The sequence below is a fragment of the Chrysochloris asiatica genome, unplaced genomic scaffold (genome assembly GCF_000296735.1).
Source record: "Chrysochloris asiatica unplaced genomic scaffold, ChrAsi1.0 scaffold00160, whole genome shotgun sequence".
In the NCBI taxonomy this organism is placed as follows: Eukaryota; Metazoa; Chordata; class Mammalia; order Afrosoricida; family Chrysochloridae; genus Chrysochloris; species Chrysochloris asiatica.
In genome coordinates this window covers 6,126,787-6,149,784 of record NW_006408678.1, presented here as the reverse complement: position 1 = coordinate 6,149,784, position 22,998 = coordinate 6,126,787, and the positions used below count along the sequence as shown (strand labels likewise).

General features: G+C 41.3%; 1 protein-coding gene across 1 annotated transcript in view; it reads left to right on the top strand.

Moving 5' to 3' along the window:
* The window catches only part of UTP20 (UTP20, small subunit (SSU) processome component, homolog (yeast)), a 120,546-nt gene that overhangs the window by 11,990 nt on the left and 85,558 nt on the right, over positions 1-22,998 (top strand). Inside the window, exons 13-18 of the mRNA XM_006871125.1 lie at positions 6,788-6,943; positions 7,082-7,170; positions 9,209-9,314; positions 14,563-14,713; positions 15,401-15,463; positions 16,747-16,905. Of these exons, the coding sequence (XP_006871187.1) occupies positions 6,788-6,943; positions 7,082-7,170; positions 9,209-9,314; positions 14,563-14,713; positions 15,401-15,463; positions 16,747-16,905 (724 nt within the window). The remainder of the gene's footprint in view (positions 1-6,787; positions 6,944-7,081; positions 7,171-9,208; positions 9,315-14,562; positions 14,714-15,400; positions 15,464-16,746; positions 16,906-22,998) is intronic.

Below are 22,998 nucleotides of genomic sequence, written 5' to 3'. Positions count from 1 at the left end.
AGAAATAGCCAGAAATATCACCATGGAAAGCTTGTAAGTCCATCTTCTTCCTATAATTGATTGGAATACCTAAAATGGAGCTACAACGTGCCCAGTGAAGGAGGCTTCCTGTGGAGCCTCTACATTACCTAAGACCATAGGTGGGAACTTGAACCCCATCCAGAATCTTCTGAGGTGGGAAATTTCCATTTCACAGGACAAGCAGACCAGCCTGGAGTGGCAAGAATTAAAAAAGATACTTCTTGAAAGAAAGACCGACATGAAAAATACAAAACAATATAGACAGACTGACTGATTACTACAAGAACAAGCAAGTTGCTCGCCCAGGTGACATCAAGGCAAGTTGTCGGGTCCCCTCAGGGCAAACGCCCTTTCAAGACTAAGACTCAAAGGGAATACACCCTCTGATTGGTGACCATGTCGTTGGTCACTGATAGGAGGAAGTGAGGGAAAAACAACAACGAAGCTGCGAGCTAAGTCCAACCACGTTCAGTAGACTCCGGTGAACCCGTGTGGAGACCTGGTTGGCCAGCAGTGTGGCAAAATCTGGAGACTCTGGGGCCCAGAGTCAGTGACATAGCCACAGAGGACTAGAGTGGAGAGTGAAGAGTCCAACTGATAAGAAAAGAGGCCATATGCATAAGAACACCCACACTTTCAGATAATACCCACTTGATATAGCTTCAATGACTGGATGCTCAGAGCTAAACTAGAAGAAGAAAGAAGAGGAAATAAAGAGCAATCTGATACAATTTGATGAACTTGACCTACACCTATGGATGCAGTATCTCAAAAGAGGGAACAAATCCTACAGCGAGGATCATTCCCATACCTTCCATACACAGAGTGGACAGGGATGGGCAACTTGGACATTTGGCTACCCAAAAAGGGGTGGGGGGCTTCAAAGGCAAGAAGTGACTGGCTTACAAGCTTTCAAGAGGGAGCTTAGATCCAGAGGGCGTGGAGGAAGGTAGAATCTCTACAGATAGGTCTCTTGTGATACAATAGTGAATAATGCTTATCAGGACTGATTGTGAGGGTTGGAAATGTAAATGTAGACGTTTTGTAGCAAGGAGGGGAGTGAATAACTTTGTAGTCTAGCAGCAGAGGTCCCTGGGACAATCAAGGGATAAGAGCTGAGAGCAGGACCCTACCCAAAGAAGCCGTGATGCCTGAGATGGAGGCAGAGATGATGACGTGGAGAGATGGAGCGGCTGGGGACTTTAGAGCCAGAGAGGGAGGGGGCTGGGTGCTGAATTTAGCCCCAGAGAAGGAGAGGGGAGGCAGGCTTACAGGGTATACCCTTTGCTTGATTGATGATGCATAGAGAGGATTGTAACCATGGCAATGAAATGATATACGGTAGGATGAATGTAAAGCTAATGTTCTCCCATGTAAACTATCACATAATTCACAGTAAAACATTTAAAAAAAAAATACATCAAGAATGCTGTGAAAAATGAAGATCTGTTTGTATTCGCTGAGATGTCCATGATAATATTATTTGTAAAAGGCAAGTTATAAAAGTGTGTGTTGTTCTATGCCATTGAGTCAGTTCTGACTCATAGCAACCCTTTGTAGGGTTTCCGAGGAGTGACTGGTGGGTTTGTACTACCCATCTGTGGTTAGCAGTCCAGTGCTTATCCTACAACGCTACACTGGGACTCCATAAAAATGTGTATGTAGTATGATTTCATTTTGAAGAACTAAAAAAAAATGAAAAATGTATATATGCATATAGACATATAAGTATACATCAACATGATGGTCAAGAAATGAAAGACGACTACTCATTTATTACAGCATTGTATTTTGAAGTAATTGTAGATTTACCTGCTGTTGTAAGAAATCGTGCCTCAGGGTGCCATGCACTCATCATCTAGTTCTCCCAGTGGTTGCATGCTGGCACAAGTGTGATGTAATGCCAGAATTAAGAAATTGATGTGGACAAAAATCTACCTGTTGTTGTTAGGTGTCATCAACTCAGTTCCAACTTATAGCGACCGTACGTACAACAGAACAAAACACTGCCCAGTCCTACATCATCATCATAAGTATTGTTACACTTGAGCCCATTGCTGCTGCCACGGTGTCAGTCCATCTCATTGGGGGTCTTCCTCTTTTTCACTGACCTTCCATCTTGTATACCAAGCATAGTGTAAGAGATGAAGTCTCACCATCCTTGCCTTCCAGTAACATTCTGGCTGTACCTCTTCTAGAAATGCATATGAGGCAATGGAAAATACCATGGCTTGAACAGGCATACCTTTTGTCCTCAAACTGGTATCTTTGCTCTTGAACACTTTAAAGAGGACTTGTACAGCAGATTTGTCTGGTGCTTCTGCGTGTTGATTGTGGATCCAAGCAAAATGAAGTCTTTGAGAACTTTGATCTTTTCTCCATATCATGATGATATTTATTGGTCCAATTGTGAGAGGCTTTTATTCTCTTTACAGTGAAGTGTAATCCATACTGAAGGTTATCTACTTTATTTTATTTTACCAGTTTGGCATGCACTCATTTGTGTGCGTATTTAATTCTGCAGTTTTATTACATGTGTAGATTTGTATAACCATCACTACCATTGTCCAGATTTTGGAACTGCTCCTTCACCACAAAGATGTCTTGTGCCACTTTTTAATAGCTAAACTCACCCAACCCTGTCCCTACGCCCTGTCAGCACTAACCTGTACTCCATCTCTATAATTTTATTATTTTAGGAAGGGTATATAAACTTTTGAAGCTGACTTTTTCTCACGCAGCTTAATTTCCTTACAGTTCATACAAGTTGTGTGAATCAACAGTTCATTTTTGTTTTGTTTTGTTTTTAACTGAATAATATTCCACTCACTTGCCTGTTCCAAGAAATTTGGAAGATAGCTACTTGGCCAACCAACTGGAAGAGATTCACACTTATTTATGCTCATTCCAAAGAAACATGATCCAACAGAAAAGATAAATTATCAAGCAATATCATTAATTTCACATGTAAATACAGTTTATTGAAAATAATTTTAAAATATTGTGTTTACAGGGAACTGCCAGAAATTCAAGCTGCATTCAAAGAGGATGTGGGCAAGAGATACTGTTGGTACAAGATGAATCTTGGCTAAAAGCAGAGAATACCAGAAAGATGGTATTCAAAGACATTTAACTGTGTAGATCATAACAAATTATGGATGACATTGTAAAGAATGGAAATTCCAGAACACTTAATTGTGCTAATGTGTTAACTTATATTTAAGCTAAAGGGCTATTGTGAAAACACAACAACAAGAAGTAGTTTAGTGTCTGGAGAGGTGTGTGTCTAGGCTGTATTCTTCTCACTATATTTATTCAATCTGTATGATAAGCAGATAATGGACTACATGAAGAATGAGGCATCAGGATGGGAGAAAGACACATTAATACCCTGTGATAGCAGATGACAGAATCTTGCTGAAAGTGAAGAGGACTTGAAGCAACTACTGATGATGGGGAAATAATACAGCCTTCAGTATGGATTAGACCTCAACCTAAAGAAAATAAAAATCTGTACTAGATGAATAAGCAACATTATGATAAACAGAGAAACTATTGAAGTTGTCAAGGATTTCATTTTATTTGGATCCACAATCAATGCCCATGAAAGCAGCAATCAATGAGTCAGTCAGTGTACTGTATTTAGCAAATCTGCTGCAAACAATCTCTTGAAGTGTAAAAGATGTCAGTTTGAGGATTCAGGTGCACCTGACATAAGCCATGTGTTTTCAGTTTCTTTCTATGCATGTGAACACTGGACAATGAATAGGGAAGATCGAAAAAGAATTGATGCCTATGTTGTTGATGAAGAACATTGAATATACCATGGATTGCCTAAAGAACAAAAAAATACGTCTTTTATTTCCTTAAAAGGAGGATGGCGAGACATTGTCTCGTACTTTGTACATGTTATCAAGAAGTACCAGTCTCTGGAGAAGGATGTCATGTTTGGTAGAGTACCAGTGAAAAAGGTCTCAAATAGAGCAATGATTGTAAGGATGGGGTAGGACCAGGCAGTGTTTTGTTCAAAACAAGATGTATTGATCAGTGGCTGCAACTTTGGACTCAAATATAAAAACAATTGTGAGGATGGCATAGCACTGGGCATTGTTTTGTTCTGTTGAACATAGGGTTGCTATACACTGAAACTGACTTGATGGCACCTAACAAAACACTAGTGGCTAGTGATGTTGAACATCTTTTCATGTGCTTAAAGGCCATCTGTGTATTCTGTTAGTGAAATGTCTGTTAATTTATTTTGCTCCTGTTTACAATTGGATTCTTTGTTTCCTGGTTTTAAGTTGTGTTTGTGCCTTATATGGTCAGTTGATTGGAAGAGATCCGTGTTTGTGCCCATTCCAAAGAGAAGTGACGCAACTGAATGTGGAAATCATTGGACAATATCTTTGATATCCCATGCAAGTAAAGTTTTACTGAAGGCAATACAGAAATGGCTGCAAACATACAGTAACAGAGAACTTGCAGAGGTTCAAGCCAGATTCAGAAGAGGACTTGGAATGAGGGATATCATTGCTGATGTCTGATGAATCTTGGCTGAAAGCAGAGAATACCAGAAAATGTACTTTATTGACTATGCAGAGGCTTTTGATTGTGTGGATCATAACAAACTATGGAAAACACTGCAAAGTATGAGTATTCTTGAACACTTAATTGTGCTCATGAGGAATCTGTACATAGACCAAGAGACAGTTGTTCAAACAAAACATGGGAACACTGGTTTAAAATTATGAAAGATGTGAGACAGGGTTGTATTCTTTCACCATACTTATTCAATCTATATGCTGAGCAAATAATCTGAGAAGCTGGGTTCTATGAAGAAAAATGTGGCATCAGGATTGGAGGAAGACTTATTAACAACCTGCGCTATGCAGATGATACAACCTTGCTTGCTGAAAGCGAAGAGGACTTAAAATACTTACTGATGAAGATCAAAAACCACAGTCTTTGGTGGTATGGATTGCATCTCAATGTAAAACAAAACTCCTCACTACTGGACCAATAAATAACATCCATATAAATGGAGAAAAGATTGAAGTTGTCAAAGACTTCATTTGCTCCGTTCAACCATCAACACTCATGGAAGCAGAAGTGAAGAAATCAAAGGACATACTGCATTACACAGATCTGCTGCACAAGACCTCTTTAAAGTGTTGAAGAGCAAAGATGTCAGCTTGAGGACAAAGGTGTGCTTGACCCAAGTCATGGTATTTTCAGTAACTTCATATGCATGTGAAAGCTGGAACAGTGAATAAGGAAGACCATAGAAGAATTGATGCTTTTGAGTTATGGTGTTGGAGGAGAATTTTGAAAGTGCCATGGGCTGTCAAAAGAACAAACAGATCTGTGTTGGAAGAAGTGCAGCCAGAATGCTCCTTGGAAGCCATAATGGCCAGATTTCATCTCTCATACTTTGGACATATTATCAGGCAGGACCAGTCACTAGAGAAGGATATCATGTTGGTAAAGTGGAGGGTCAGAGAAAAAGAAGACCCCCAGTGAGATGGATTGGCACAGTGCTGGCAGCAATGGGTCAGGTGTAGCAACAATTGGGAGGTTGGCCCAGGACCTGGCAATGTTTTGTTCTGTTGTGCATAAGGTTGCTGTAAGTTGGTACTGACTTGATGTCACTTAACAACAACAAGAACTTAGCAATCAATTCTTCAGAATTGTCCTTTGGAACTATTCTCTTGATTTCACAACACAAAGCCAACCTGTAACAGGTAAATGGCCTCTAAGTTGCTGAAACTATGGGTTCTTTGTGGTGAAATAAGCTGCTTTGTTGTTGACATCACATGATGAAGCCAGGGCCTCACACTGTCACCTCATGCCTCTCAAATCCTTCCTGGAATGTGGCATGGTCAGAATAAATAAATAAATGCAGGCCTGTGAACTAGTTTTTGTGAGAAAGCATCCCTCTGCCACCCCCAACAGAGATATCGCGTGTATGAATGGTCACCTTTGCCTTGGCTCCTTTGTGGAGATTTTGATAATGATTTGAATATTCTTAACACTCCACCTATTTTACAGGTTTTATTGTGAGAATAAAAATAAATAACAGATGTGAAAGAACTGTTTGGAAGAAATTTTTTTTTTTTCTGCTTCATTTAACAATAACTTATTGTGTTGGGCATTTTTTGAGGTAATAGGGGTTCAATGATGAATAAAGAAAAGGTTCTTTAATTTGAGAGAGATTGCATTCTTAGGGGAAAGGATGTGGTGGGACATAGAAATGATTTTAGATATTTTAGATAGGATTTAAAAAAATACACGAATGTTGAAAGGGAAGACCCCTGTTGTACTGTGACTAGGGGTAGGATCCAGTGTCCAGAAGCCTGGCAAGAAGGTTTTGCAGGTAAAGGGAGAGTTACTGCAGACGCTTAGGGACAGGAGCGAGCTCTGCGTGTCTGAGGAGGAGAAAGAAGGTCCCTGAGGAGAGAGATGAGAGGAGGTGACAGGTAGGTGAGGGACGGATCTCAAAGGGCATTACAGGCCCAGGTAAGGAGTGTAGGTTTTATTGGAGGAGCTTATTACCTGGTATGAAGCAGGACAGCTAATGACTCACACATTTGTTTTCTTGTTTATATTCATCCACCAACAGCATTCCTCAAATGCTCTACACATGCAAAGGAACCATATTCAAAGTTCATAGGGTTAGAGCGATTACATTCTCTTACATGTTCAGAGTTTTACAGCAATTACATTCTCTTATATTTTCCGTTTTCTTTCTTTATTTTTTATCCTTCAGATCCTATTTAAGGAAGAAGAAGACTGGATGTAAGGGAGAAAAGAACCAGATTCCAGTATTGGATCATCTCTTGTCTATAATTCAGTTACCTCCAAATAAAGATGCTACTTACCTCTCGCATTCATGGGCAGCCTTGGTAGTGTTACCTCATATCAGGTAAGAACCTGTGCTGAGTTTTGGAAGAGATGCCTAGTGTGCTGACTTAATGTCTTTGTGAGCCGTCCCTTGACCACTGATGACGAGGCCATGGGATACCAGTTTGAACTGCTCTCTGTTTTCTTGCTTCTTGGACAGACTGCTTGAGAAAGAGAAGGTGATACCCCTCGTCACATGCCTCATAGAGTCACTCTTCACGTCTGTTGACAAAGGGAGTTTTGGAAAAGGTCAGTTCTAAAATCACCACTTGTTCTCTTCCCTTTCTTTAGGGACAGATCCAAAGTAAATGTAAACACCCATGCAGCATAACAGAGAATAGTTATTACATTGTCTTCTGTGATACATCTGGGAACGTGGAGGTGTTACCCTTGCTTCCCATCATGTGACTGAGCCAGGGGGTTGGAGTGTCAGCTGATGTAAGGGCATGGAAGACTACCAGCCAGTGTTCAGCATGGCCCTGGTCAACATTTGACGCTCCTGGTGTACTTGCCATTTACCTTGAGCAGGACACGTACTATTACAGACCTCACATTGTCCTCCAGGAACCCTTGGTGGTTCAGTGGTTAAGTGCTGGGCCGTTAACTGAAAGGTCAGTGGTTTTCTATCAGGAGCCGGGCACCTTCCAGTTCTTCTAGTCTCGTGGCAAAGAGAGCAGTTGTCACGGAGGTAATGAGCCCCACATTCCATTTTCTCCTCACATTCTGCAGTTAGCGGTGTTTTTAACACACACGAGGAGGCTTCAAAAAGTCTGAGGGAAATTCCATTACCTTTTCATTTGTTTGACCATGAACTTTTCAAGCCCCCTCATACCTAGTAGTCATTTACTCACTTAAATATCAATGAACTAGGTTCTGTGCTATTGCTGTTAAATGCCATTGAGTTGGTTCTGACCCATCGCCACCCTGTGTATAATTTCCAAGGAGCCACTGGTGGGTTTGAACTGCCAACTTTGTGGTTCACAGTCCACACCAGGAGTCCTATATTAGATGCTGAACAAATATGTTAGAGAATACAGTAGATCTGCCACGTCTTGAGTACTCAATAGCTCCATGTGGCTGCTGGTTACCATACTGTACAGCACACCTATAGGGAGCTCTGGTAGTGTAGTGGTTATGAATTGGGCTGCTATTCTCAGGGTCAGCAGTTCAAAACTATCAGCTGTTTTGCAGGAGAAAGATGAGGCATTCTGCTCCCATAAAGATTTACAGCCTTGGAAACCCTGTATAGGGTCGCTATGAGTCGGAACTGATTCCACGGCACATAACAACAACAGCACACCTGTGGAACATTTTACTTTTTATAAAGAAGTTGTTTTATAGTTTTGTATAAAGAATTTACTTGTAAAGACTTTAGGTTTTGTGGGCCGCATTCAATCTTTATGGCAGATTCTTTTGTTGTTGTTACTGACCTTTTTCTTCTTATTTTTGAAACAACCCTTTAAAAATGTAAAAACCATTGTTAACTTTGCATACAAATCATATAAAAACAGGCTGCCTACCAGATTTGGCCTGTGGACCATTTTTTCCCAACTTTGAGTTTAGGGATCAAGAGTTAATATTGATTGAAGGAAGGAATTGTAGATATGGTCATTAGATACGTGACTTAGAAATTGGACGAATAAAATCGACAAATGTTTTACACAAAGATAAAGCTCTGTATCTTTTGAAAAGTCCAGGTCTTTCCTAAGAAGTTCCAGTTTTGATGATGCCAGTAGGTGAAACCATTTAACTTTCTCTTCATCTTGGTTAATGAAACATACATTTTTATTCTCTTATCTCAGTAACTTCTTTGTAATGAAGTGTAAGATAAACCCCTCTTTTTCTGTTCCTGTTATACTCTGACATTTGGCAGATAATTCACTTGTTAAGTGCCATAGAGTTGGTTTCGACTCACAGCACCCTTGTGTAGCGTTTCCAAGGAGCAGCTGGTGGGTTCGCAGTCCAGTGCAGATCCTACAGCACCACAGCAGGAGTCCTAATAGTGCACTCTGTTGTTGTTTAGTGCCATCGAGTCAGTTCCAACCCATAGTGACCCTGTATATGGTTTCCGAGGAGCAGCTGGTGAGCTTGAACCGCCGACCTTGCAGTTCATACGGCTTTGCAGTCTGGCGCATTAACCCACAGCCACACAAGGACTCTAATAATGCACTTTAGAAGGTGCAAACTCTAGAACTTCCTATAAGTACTAAGCCCCAGATAAATAAGATGTTTGATAACTCATGTAAACAAAAAGATAATGTGGTTTCTTCTGTATTTTTGCCCTTAGGAAGTTTATTTGTCCTTTGTCAAGCTGTAAATACTCTGCTAAGTTTGGAAGACTCGACTGAACTTCTCCATTTGGTTCCTGTGGAACGTGTGAAGAACTTAATATTGTGAGTAACCATGTTTTACACTCAGCTTAATAATGAATAAAAGAAGTTTCTGTTTTTTATGAACTCTTAGACATAATAAGGAGTCCTGGTATGGCGCTGTGGGATAAAACACTGGACAGACCAACCACAATGTCAGTTTGAACTACAAGGTCAGCAGTTCTAACTCACTAGCTGCTCCTTGGAAACCTTATACAGGGTCACTATGTGTTAGAACCGACTCAGTGGCACTTAATAAAAACAACTTAACAGACATAATAAAATTATTCCTTTGAACTATTTTGTACCTCCTAAGTTGTATTCTGGTGTGGCGCTGTGGGTTAATGTGCCAGATTGCAAAGCCATTTGAACTGCAAGGTCGGCAGTTCAAGCCCACCAGCTGCTCCTCGGAAACCCTATACAGGGTTGCTATGGGGCAGAACCAACTCAACAGCACTTCACAACAACAACAAGTTATATTCACATTTGTTTTTATTGTTAAGTGCTGTTGAGTCGGTTCCAACTCATAACAACCCTGTATAGGGTTTCCAAGGAGCAGCTGGTGGGTTTGAACTGCTGTCCTTTTGGTTAACAGTGCTTATCTTAAAGTACTTACCTTAAAGTACCACACCAGGATAGAGGGTAGACCTAATGTCATATTGATTTGCTCCCAACTATAACATTGTGCAATGCTTACCTTTTGTAACTTCCTTAGTGGATCCACCCTCCGCATTCTCCTCATTCGTATTCTCCCTCAGCTTGACATGACAACATTGCAGACAACTTCCTAGGTCTCCTTTTGCTATGTAGTGAAACTGCCTCTTTACCACCTTCTCTTTTCTCTTTCAGGATATATTTTTATTTCTTTAGCTTAATTTCATTTTGTTTAGCCACTTCCTAGGATTGTGGTGTATGACGTAGTCACACAGGGCCATTATTAGGGTGCCAGTCCTGGAGTGGCACTGTAGGATAATCACTGGATTGCTAACCACAAGGTTCAAGGTTCAAACCTACCAGCAGCTCCTTAGAAACCCTATATGGGGTCACTGTGAGTCAGAACTGACTCAAGGCACTTAGCAACAATTCACTACTTAGCTTAGAGCCCTTTCTGGACAAACCTCTTGAAAACCTGGCAAAGCCTTTAGCTTTGTTTTCTGGAGTTTACTCCATTTTTATTCCCATGCTCTTTTTAAAAGAGAGCAGTTTATTCACTTCATTCAATAAATATTCATTTGCTTTTCTCACATGCCCGCCACCATTCTGCACACTGGGGGGATATCAGTGAATTAAGACAGGCAAAACCCCTGCCCTCATGAAGCTAACATTCTAGCAAGAAGACGCACTAAGCTAAATAAGTAACTTATGAGGGGGCTTCAGAAAAGTTCATGGAAAAGTGGATTGAAAAAATGGAATTTTCCCACAAACGTTTGAAGTCCTCATGTATGAAGTGTAGGAGCCTGGTGGCACTGTATGATAAGCACTGGACTGTTAACCAAAGGGTAGCAGTTCAAACCCATCAGCTACTCCATGGGAGAAAGATGAGGCTTTCTGCTCCTGTGAAGATTTGCAGCCTCTTGAATGCTGTATAGGTCATTAGGGGTCCACATTGACTCCATGGCAGTAAATTTGGTTTTGGTTTTTTTTTATATGTAGTGTGTTGTTGGTTTGTTGAATTCTTGGCGCTGTGGGTAAGTGCGCCAAACTGTAAAGCTGTTTGTACTGAAGGTCGGCAGTTCAAATCTACTTTGCAGTCCAACGCATTCACCCACAGTGCCACACCAGGACTCCATGTAGTGTTTTTGAAGACTGTAAATGCTGTGATGGAAAATAAAGCAGGATCAGGACATGGGGTGAATCCATATGTTGGGGGGGGGGGGAATGGCAGGGAGTAAGAGGGCCTTGCCAAGAAGGAAGCATTGAGAAGAGACCTGAAGACAGCGAAGAATTAAGCCACAAAGATATGGGGTGGGGCGGCTCACTGTGTCCCAGACCCAGGAGGAGTCCCCATGCTGGGTAACAGTGTAGGTTGGGACAGGCGTCTCATGAACAGCAAGAAGGCCATTGTCCTTGGGTAAGCCATAGAAGGATTTGGACGGGGAGGGACTCAGGCCTAAACAGGATCAGCCTGGCTGCTATGTGGAGAAGAGACCAGAGGGGAATAAAGGAGAGCAGTTTGGGACTGTTTGCAATCCAGAATTGCTACATGACCAAAGCTGGATGAAGTTGCCATTTCTCCGCAGTTAATGGGATAGCTTTAAACTTCCTGCAGGGAGGACCTTTTCTCCTCCATACTTACATGCGTCCCTGTACTTACCATGGTACGTAGGCCATTTTTCTTGAACTTTCAGATAGGCTTCTCCCACTGTATTCCTTGGTATAAGCATGGTAGGAGTCTTGAAATGGAAAAGTACACATAGCAAGTCCTCTGTGGAAGGCTGCTTCCACTTCCAGTCGGTGGGTCTTAACTCTGGAGGCCCAGAAACCCCCAACAGGAGTTGGTCCAGCTTTTCAGTTATGAAAGTTGTGGCAGCAGCCCACTATACTCGGTTCTATGCTATATGACGATTAAATACATAGGGTTCCCAGCCAGGGCAGCCTGGATTTGAATCTTGTCTCCACCATTGACTTGCTGTGGCCTTGAGGAAGTTAACCTCAATGTCATTCTCTCTGAAAAGGGGATGGTAGTACTTTTCCCTAGAGAGATAAATTTAGACCATGCATGTAGTAATTGTTGTTGTTAGGTACCATAGAGTTGGTTCCGACTCATAGCGAACTTATGCAAAACAAGGTCCTGCACCAGCCCTACAATAATTGTTACGCTTGAGCCCGGTCTGCTGCTACTCTGCCAGTTTATCTTGTTGTGGGGTCTTCCTCTTTTTACTAGCCTTTCACTTTATCAAGCATGATGTCCTTCTCCAGGGTCTGAAGTATGGGAGACAAAGTGGCCATCCTGGTTAATAAGGAGCATTCTGGCTGTGCTGTGCCCAACACAGATTGGTGTGTTCTAGCAGTCCATGGTACTTTTAATATTCTCCAACACCATTAACTCAAAATGTATTAATTCTTATGAGGTCTTCGTAATTCCAGCTTTCACGTGCATACGAGGCTACTGAAAATACCATGGCTTGGGTCAGGCATACCTTGGTTCTCAAATTGATATATTTGCTCTTAAGCAATTTAAAGAGGTTTTGTGCAGCAGATTTGCATAATGCAGTACGTCATATGATTTCTTGACTGCTGCAGTATTTTGCATGCAGTAATTGTTGTTGTTAAGTGCCATTGAGTTGGTTCTGACTCATAGTGATCCAGTATAGGATTTCCAAGGAGCAGTTGGTGGGTTTGAACTGCTGACCTTGTGGCTTAAATTGATCTTGTGATCCTGCGCTTATCCTACAGTGCCACACCCAGACTCTGTATGCAATAACAGCCATGTACAGATTTCATTTATTATATTTTTACGTGCTAAGGAGCTCTGGTAGCGTAGTGGTTACGAATCGGGCTGCGAACCTTAAGGTCAGCGGTTCGAAACTACCAGCCTCTCTGCGGGAGAAAGATGAGGCTTTCTACTCCCGTAAGGATTTACACCCTCGGAAACCCTGTACAGGGTCGCTATGGGTCGGAACCGACTCGACGGCACTTAACAACAACAACAACAACAAGGGATGCTGATAGCACAGTGGGTTCAACGTTGGGCTACTAACCACACAGTCAGCAGGTTTGGTGGTTCAAATGCACCAATTGCTTCATGGAAGGAAGAAAGATGAGTTTGTGTCTGTTTTCATAAAGATTTACATCCTTGGAAACCCTGTCCTATAGGGTCACTGAATTAGAATCAGCCTGACAGCAGTGACTTGGTGGTCTCTTATGCCAGTCACGGTGTTGAGTGTTTTGCATACATTATTGAGTTTAATCCTCAAAACAACTCCATGAGATAGGTATTATTATCATTACAGAAGAGGAAACTAAAGTTTTAAATCTTGATCTAAACTCCCGTCTCTTGTCTAGATTATTGCATTAGCCTCTTCATGAGAATCCTTACTGCCACCCCTGCCCTTTTGCTTTCTATTCTGCACCCAACAGCCAGAATGACACTTTCAATAGAAGATAGATCGGGTCACTCTTTTGCTCACAACCCTCTTGGACATTAATTTTCCACCAGGAGTGACTCTGGAGACATTTTTTGGTTTTCACAACTGAAGGTCCTACTGGCATCTAGTGGACAGAGGCCAGGGATACTGTTAAATGTTTTGCAGTGTACAGGACAGCTCCAAAACAAAGTTACCGGGACCAAAATGTCAGTAGTACCACTGTTGAGAAACAGTGTTGTAGAGGTGCTCTGTCTCAGGATAGGATCCAGAGCCCTTATCGCCTCCCTGAGGGTCTCATCTCACCTCTGGGTCCTCTGCCCTCACCTTCAGGCGCTTTTCTGTGTTAATGCAGTCCTACCATACTGCTCTCTGATGGGTCCCAAATAGATAAGCACACGCCTGTTGGATTTGTGGTGGATGTTCCTCAGCCTGGAATGCTTTTCTTCCCTATCGCCACATGGCTTACTTTTCCATGACTGCTCCATAGCAGCTAGTTCTCCTCATCAGTCCCCCTCACCCATACACACCACATTCTCTGTCTAGGTCTCCTTGCCGTGATCCACTTTTCCTCGTGGTACTCATGACTGTCAAACTCATGAGATATAGTCTACATGCTTATTTATCGGCTGTCTCCCCCTCTTATAAGCCCCGGGAGGATAGGGTCTCCACGTCTTCTTTAATGTCGTCCACAGTGCCTGGGAAAGTCGGTGGCACAAAGTAAACACTCAGTAAATACTTTAAGTAACAACAATTTATAAAGACTAAACAACTTGTATGCTTTACCCTGCTGATGAATGATGGGACTGTGTTCAAGCCTAGACTGCCTTACCCAGGTCCCACATGTTACAACACTCTTCATTCCTGCTTCCCTCTCTAGCACAGTGCCTGGCACATGGCATGCACTCAGTTCATAGTCTATATCGTCCTCGTCTGGGATTAAAAATGCAGTACTAGATTTACAGCCAGAATAGCATGTGGAGTCACATTTCTACCTCCAACTAGCTGTGTGACTCTGTTGCTGGGCTTCAGTTTCTTCCACAAGGAAGTGATGATGAATGTTCACTTGAAAGTTTTCTCACCTCTCACCTTCCCTTCGTCAGTAATGATTAGCTATGGTTTCCATTGTAGTCTGAATACCTGGGGCTGTATGGAACAATTTAGGTCTAATCAATACCTTGTTGCAGAATGTTTCCTCTGGAGCCCTCTGTGTTGCTGTTGGCTGATCTCTATTATCAGAGATTATCCTTATGTGGCTGCAAAGAACCACTCTCCCAGGAAGCTTTGATGGAATTATTTTCGAAGTTACAAGCAAACATTTCAACTGGTGTATCCAAGGTAATCATGCGTTGTGGTGTGGTCCTAGTCTCTCTCTTTTTTTTTAACACTGCCAATGGACAATGCAGCTGTATGATGGTATCTGTTTTAATGTAGTGATTCCTAAACATTGGCCTGCTAACCAGTGGTGGCAGGCTTAGATGGGGAGCTTAGTAAAATTACAAATTCTTAGTCCCTGCCCCTGAGATTCTGATTTAGCAGGGCTAAGGTAAAACTGAAAAGTCTTCGTTACCTTTTAAAAAGCCTTCCATGTGATTCTGCTGTTCAGGCAGGTGTGGAAATATTTGAACACCATGTTTTGAAATAAAAGTCACTCATTTCAGTTGAATCAGATTCTTTGTGAAACAATGGAATTGTAAGATTCCATAAGCTTAATCAGATTCTTTGAAGACACCTTGTATTTACATCATAAGAGAGGCTTATAATGTCATGGTTCAAAGAAACAACATGGTTTTATGGGCAACCGTATCTTCTCAGTCTAGTCTGATGGTTAATGTTCCATGTACTTTTTGAATAGGTGCTGGTTTGGGAATGAATGTGAAAATGTTACATAGGCTAGACATGTATTCCACTCAGCAAAGGGTCCATTTCTCTAAATTGTATAAAGCTTAGATCTCACTGGCTGTTGATCAGTTTCTTCCTGTAGTGAAGCTCTGGAGTTTGACACGTGCCTTTCTCTTTCTCTAGATTCGCCTTTTGACAATAAGGATTCTAAACCATTTTGAGGTTCGGCTTCCGGAACTGATGGAGGTATTTTAACTGTTTTGTAGATAACCTTCCTAGAAACATAATTTTGCATATAAATATTTATTTTCAAAATTATACCTTTGCAGAAAATCCAAACACTATATAGCCCTGGTGGTGCCATGGTTAAAGCCATCGCAGTCTGCTTCTGTAAATATTACAGCCTTGGGAACTCATAAGGTAGTTCTGCTCTGTCCTGTAGGGACTTTATGAGGCGGAGTTGATTCTGGTACTGGGTTTATATAAATGTCTAGCTTCAAAGTTGATTTTTTTTTTTTTTTTTTTTTCATCCTCTCCTCTCTTCCTTGCTGCCAGGAGCCTCTAAATAGGATCCCTATTTTTTTTTTTTTTTTTTCCATCACCAAGGATGAGAATTAAGAAATCCCACATCCATCACTAAAATCCCAGTTAATTGGTGAATATTCTTTCCAACTTTTAGTATACACATACATGATTTGTTCTTACTGTTACTGTTATTATTTCATATGTGTTTTTAAATGATAGTGGTATTATAGGTATTTTCTATGTTAGTGTTACTTCATTTAACAGAAATTTTTAATGGTACTTCAGATAAAAGGACCTTAATTGATTTAATCAGTCTTCTGTTGCGGGATACTTAGGTGGATTGTATGTTGTCATTGTTAAGTGCCGTTGAGACTTGTAGAGACCCTGTATAGATTTATAAATCTTTGTAAGGAAGCAGAAAGCCTCATCTTTCTCCTGCAGAATGACTAGTAGGCTTGAACCGCTGACCTTGTTTTTCACAGTCTAGGACTTACATGTTGTTAAGTGCTATTGAGTCAATTCCGACACATAGTGACCCCGTATAGGGTTTCCAGGGAGCAGCTGGTGAGTTTGAACCACCAACCTTGAAGTTCAAATGGCTTTGCAGTCTGGTGCATTAGCCCACAGCGCATTAACCAGGACTCCACAGAACTTACTTGTAGTTACACGTTATTTTAAAGAAGGAAGTAGTGAGTACCCCGGTGCAGATACCTTTGTAAAGGGAAATACTTCCGTCCTGTAAATTATAAGTCAAATTGTAGGGCGAAAGTGGATGTGTATGTGTTTTGTAATGAATCACTTTCCCATTTCATATTTGTCATTTCTACATTTAGAGACTACACATAAATTATCTACTAATTTTAAATCTTATGATGAAAATCAAGTCATTAACATCTCAAAGTATTGCTTACTTAAAATATTAACGTATCAGTTGTTTCTTTCTCGTTTGGTATAACTTTGTGAAATTCAAAATTCTGATCCACCTCGGTTTCTCTGGTGTTCAGGACGAAGGGCTCTCAGAGCGCCAGTCTGTCTTTGCTATAATACGCCAGGCAGAGCTGATCCCTGCAACTGTGAGTGATTACAGAGAGAAACTGCTACATCTGAGGAAACTAAGGCATGATGTGGTGCGGACTGCAGTCCCCGATGGACCGTTGCAGGAGGTAAAAAAAAGAAAAAAAAGGTGTGCTTTAAAACGTACTTAGATCGCTTTTGAAAAGGGATGCATTCATTCCCAGTTGCCACTAAAAAAAATTTTGAAGCAAGATCCATCTAAGTTCTCTTAGATACGCTGAGTTACATGGCTGTGCCGTCCTTATTGCAATGATGTACTGTTCTCCTTTCTTTATCCTGAGATGACAGTGTCCGAGTGGTGATAAGTAGTCCTCATCTAGTTTCTATTATTCCTTTTCCTGATAGGACAGGAAAGTGTCTACATTAGCAGTTTGCTTTGCTTGGGGTCTTTGCTTCTTGCTTATCATTCATTTACAGCATATAGCACGTGAACATTTTAAAATGTGACCCTTCGCTTGTATCAGATTTCTAACGCTATCAACCTTATACACTAATGAATTGGATACATTGCATTGAGGGCGGGGTGATTCCTTATCCAGTCCTCCATCAATGTAGACTCCTTTTTGTTTTTAAAGAAATGTTAAGGGTAGAGTATAAATGATTGTGGTCTGGATGTAGGTTGGGGCAATATGATAAATAAGGTGTCAGAACAGACTCTTTGGTCACTGTGTAGCAGTCAAGATTGCAGGCCTGGCTGTTACTGCCACTTACTGGGCTCTGGAGCTCTGCACCCCGTTATTCTTATTTCTAAAAGAAAGAAAATAATAATCCCTAACTCATTGGGCTGTTCCAGGATTATGTGAGCTAAATATAAAACAGCTCTGGTAGCGTAGTGGTTACAAATTGGGCTGCGAGAGTCGTAAGGTCAGCAGTTCGAAACTCCCAGCAGTGCCATGGGAGAAAGATGAGGCTTTCGGCTCCCATAAAGATTTACAACCTTGGAAACCCTGTACTACGTCGCTAGGAGTTGGAACTGACTTCATGGCACATCACCACCACCACCCAACAACCACCATACTGACCAACTATAACTCAGTGTTGGAGATATAAAAACGCAGCCCCCACATTCAAAGAGACCAGAGTGAAGGTTGGATAGACTGGGAAACAGCGTTGCTCTGCAGCCTGATGTGTTGTGTAATAAGATGCTCTGGAAAAGCTTTCTGGAAGTGTGATCCTTGTGCTGCTCCTAGAAAGGGAGGATGCTCCAGGGTGAAGAAGAGTATAAAGCCATGGTTGGTTCATGGAAACCATGTAGTCTGGTGTGGTTGGGAGAACCTGGGGCAGATGTAAGGGAACCCTGACAGTTCTGTCAGATGGCATGTTCTATTTCAGTGCTTTGGTTTACAGTGATGATTCTTCTTTCTCTGTAGGCAGTGGTCTTTTTTTTATTTCTTGATTTATTTGACTGTATGTTCCTTAAGGAATTTAGGTTGTGTGGCGCAGCAGGATAATGTGTTGGACCACAAGGTCAATTTGAGCTGCATTTCAAACTGAGGAGTTTTTTTTTTTTTTTTTTTTGATTTTTTACTGTTTTATTGTGAATTATGTGATAGTTTACATGGGAGAACATTAGCTTTACATTCATCCTATAATATATCGTTTCATAGCCATGGTTACAATCCCCTCCATGCATCATCAATCAAAGGGTGTACCCTACAAGCCTGCCCCCCAGTCATCAGCACACAGCCCCTCTCCCTCTCTGGGTTTAAAGTCCCCAGCCACTCCATCTCTCCATGTCATCGTCTCTGCTTCCATCTCTAGTGTCACTGCTTCTCTGAGTAGGGTCCCGCTCTCTGCTCTTCTCCCTTGATAGTCCCAGGGACCTCTGCTGCTAGACTGCAAAGTTAGTCACTCCCCTCCTTTTGCTATAGAACGTCTACCTTTACATTTCCAACCCTCACAGTCAGTCCTGATAACAATTATTCACTATTGTATCACAAGAGACCTATCTGCATCTCCTTTCATCAGCCCTGCCTAAACAGATTGGATACTACTCAGTGGAGATTCTACCTTCCTCCATGCCTTATGAATCTAGCCAGTCACTTCTTGCCTTTGTGTCCTGTCGTGTCCCCCCCACTTTGGGTAGCCAATGTCCAAGTTGCCCATCCCTGTCTACTCTGTGTGTGGAGGGGGTGGGAATGATCCTCACTGTAAAGATTTGTTCCCTCTTTTGAGCTACTGCATCCATATGTGTAGGTGAAGTTCATCAAATTGTATCAGATTACTCTTTTTTTCCCTCGTTTTTCTTCTAGTTGAGCTCTGATCATCCAGTCATTGAAGCCAGTCAAGGAGGTATTATCTGAAAGTGTGGGTGTTCCTATGCATATGCCCTCTCTTCTTATTAGCTGGATGCTTCACTCTCCACTCTAGTCATCTGTGGCTACATCACTTACTCTGTGCCTAAGAGTCCTCAGGTCTTGCCACACTGCTGGCCAACCAGGTCTCCACCCGGGTTCATAGGAGTCTGTTGAACCTTGTAGGGCTTAGCTCGAAGCTTCATTGCTGTTTTTCCCTCACTTCCCCTTATCAGTGACGAATGTGGTCACCAATCAGAGCATGTATTCCCATTGAGTCTTAGTCTTGGCAGGGGGTTTGCCCTGAGGGGACCTGACCACTTGCCTTGATGTCTCCTGGGCAAGCTGCTTGCTTGGTCTTGTAATGAGCTTTTCTTCAGAAACCATATCATACAGTGATGAGTCACAACTGACTCAGCAACAGATTAATCATTTGAGCATCTGACTTTGCCCCCATAGTTTTCCGTGACTGTTTATTTCTAAAATGATAAATGAGCACTGCAGAATTACTCTAGTTGAGCCCTACTATTCTAGTACCATACTTTTAAACTTTTATAGTTGTATTTATTAGGTTTATTTCAATTTCAAAAGAAGCATATGCTATTAATAAATAACTAAATTACTATGAGGAATGTTTGATATTAGACAGTCCCATAGAAGACCACATGTATCTGTTAACTGCACTGAGAACGTACCAGTTAAGAAAACCAGGTACATCCATTACCAATGTCTGTTACAAGATACGGTCTTGGTGGCATGCACTTTTAATGGGTGGTAACCGTGATATAAAAGGTGTGCGACAGGGTTGTAGTCTTTCACCATACTTATTCAACCTGTATGCTGAGCATATAATCCGAGAAGCTGGGTTATATCAAGAAAAATGTGGCATCAGGATTGGAGGAAGACTCATTAACAACCTGCTATATGTAGATGATGCAATCTTGCTTACTGAAAGTGAAGAGGACTTAAAATATTTACTGATGAAGATCAAAGAGCACAGCCTTCAGTATGGATTGCATCCCAATGTCAAGAAAACAAAAATCCTCACCACTGGACCAGTAAACAACGTTCTTATCAATGGAGACAAGATTGAAGTTGTCAAGGACTTCATTCTTCTTGGATCAACCATGAACACTCATGGAAGCAGCTAAGAAATCAAACTACATATTGCATTAGGTCAATTTTCTACACAAGTCCTTTTTAAAGTGTTGAAGAGCAAAGATGTCAGCTTGAAGACTAAAGCGTGCCTGACCCAAACCATGGTATTTTCAATAACCTCATATGCATGAGAAAGCTGGACAGTGAATAAGGAGGACAGTAGAACTGATACTTGTGAGTTACGGTGTTGGAGGAGAATATTGAAAGTGCCATGGGCTACCAATAGTACCAACAGATCTATTTTTGAAGAAGTGCAGCCAGAGTGCTTCTTGGAGACTAGGATGGCTAAACTTCGTCTCTTACACGTCTGATATATTATCAGGAGGGACCAGTCGCTGGAAAAGGATATCATGTTTATTAAGGTGGAGAGTCAGAGAAGGAGAGGAAGACCCCTAGCGAGATGGATTGGCAAAGTGGCAACACCAATGGGCTCAAGCGTGGCAATAATTGTGAGGTTGGCCCAGGACTGGGTAGTGTTTCATTCTGTTGTACACAGGGATGCTATGAGTCGGTATTGACTCGATGGCACCTAACAACAACAAACCGTGATGTAGAATTCAGACAACGGCTATGAAATAGGCAGGAATAAAGACAAACATCTTTTACTCTGCCTCTGAAATATGTAAGAATAAAACGTGCCTGTGAGAATAATCTTGATCCTGTTTTGCTCTTCTGAGACTGATCATGCTCATTTTTACTTCCTGTGAGAAACACTACATTTTAAAACCAGGCTGGGTAATTAATGTAATTGATGGTAGTAAGTTGTACACCTTTATAAAGTTGAGTTGGCAGATGTTGTGTGATCAAGATGCTAACTTTTTTTTTTTTAAGCATCGACAGAGGCTGCTTATGTACAACCAAACACCTCATAGAATTTGGTTTCTTGGTTTGGACGTTTAAGGTCGTGGTTTCATAGAACAGCTAACTCAGTTAATTGGCTTAATACCGTATTTAATGCTTCTGTTCTACCTCTTAGTTCACTGTGGCCATCTAATGCACAATTGGTCTCTATTTGCCTGGAGCAACAGAGGAAGAGGAGTCAGCAATAGGAGGAGGCTATATAATGTATGGCCAATTGCCTCTGTGCTTTTGTCTTGAGACCAGAAGAACTGGATGGTGCCTGACAACAGTTATTGAACATAATGATCCAAGATTCTATACACGAATCCTGACTAAAAGGTGGTGGGGAAGATGCAGAACAGGATTTCAAGTTCTCGTGGTCTCATTTTACTGGAGCCATGGAGGATGGGTGAAGAAGCCCTGAAACTATGACCCAGAGATCGTCTTTAAATCTTAAGCCAAAAATAGCCGCTAAAGTCTTAAAGCCTGATAGTGGTTTCGCTTAACTGTTAAAGTATTTCTGCCTTGAACATTGTATTTAAAAATTATCTGTATGAAATTGATTGATAACAGAACTTGAAAGATTAAATGGGAAAGTTAGGAAACAGTGAGTTTATGTTAGTACAGAGGAACAGCTCAGAAAACAAGGGTGAGAATGGGTATAGAACTCAAAGAATCCAATCATTTTCACTTGATTTTACATGTAGAAATGCATCCTACTTTTGAAAATAATTCAAAAGCAAAGCAATGCATTTATGTATCAAAATCTCTTTGAAAATCAAATCTTAACTTCCTTACTACTCTCTTAGCTTATTTCAGCTTTCTATTTTATCAAGCAATTATGAATTTTTCTGCTTCTCGAAAATGCTAATAATAAGTCTTTATACTGAACAAGCTGAAATAATACATATTATTGGGCTAATGCATTCTTTTGTCCAAAGCAGACTAATATCTGTACTTTTCTATTTTGCTGCCTAAAACCATATGTCTAGCTGTAAGAATAAAAACCGTATGTCATCTTGCTGCCCTTTAAGAATACGCTAACATACATGGTACTTTGTAATTTCTGGAGTGGTGAGGACATTTTATAGATGTGGAGTTTGACACTCAGGGATATTAAAGTGATTTATTATAGGGTTATATCGTAGGGGTTTTTTTGGAACTGGGACTTTGAACCACATTATCTGAGTCCATTGCTTGTAATTAGGTATAATTCTCTATTGTTCCCAGATATGGAAGATCAATTTATGCATCAATTATTAACCAATTACAGTTTAAATCACTTCAACCAGTGCGTCCTGCACCTAAAACGAGAATGGAGTGTTCTTTGTTCCCCTTTGCATGGCCATACTGAGTCTCTCAAAGCTTCAAGTAACAGTGCTTTGAAAATACTGTCTATAAGCATTTTATCATTTCAAAAGCCAGTATACGATAAGCACTGGACTGTGAACCACAAATGCGAGCCCAGCAGCTGCTTCACGGAAGAAAGATAAGGCTTTCTGCTCCCTCAGAGATTTCGGGCTGCTGACCTTTTTGAAACTACCAGCAGTTCTACGGGATTTTCTGCTCCTGTAAAGATTTACAGCCTTGGAAACCCTGTGCAGGATCGCTGTGGGTTGGAAGCGACTCAACAGCACTTAACAGCAACAACAACCAGAGATTTGTTCTTGTTGTCAGGTGCCATCGAGTCGGAACCGACTCATAGCGACCCCATGCAAAGCAGAACGAAACAATATCCGATCCTGGGTCAACCTCACTACCGCTGCCACACTTGAGTCCATCAATGATGCCACCTGGCCAATCCATCTTGTTGGGGGTCTTCCTCTATTTCTCTGACCCTCCATCTTCCCAAGCATGATAGCCTTCTCCAGTGACTGTTCCCTCCTGACA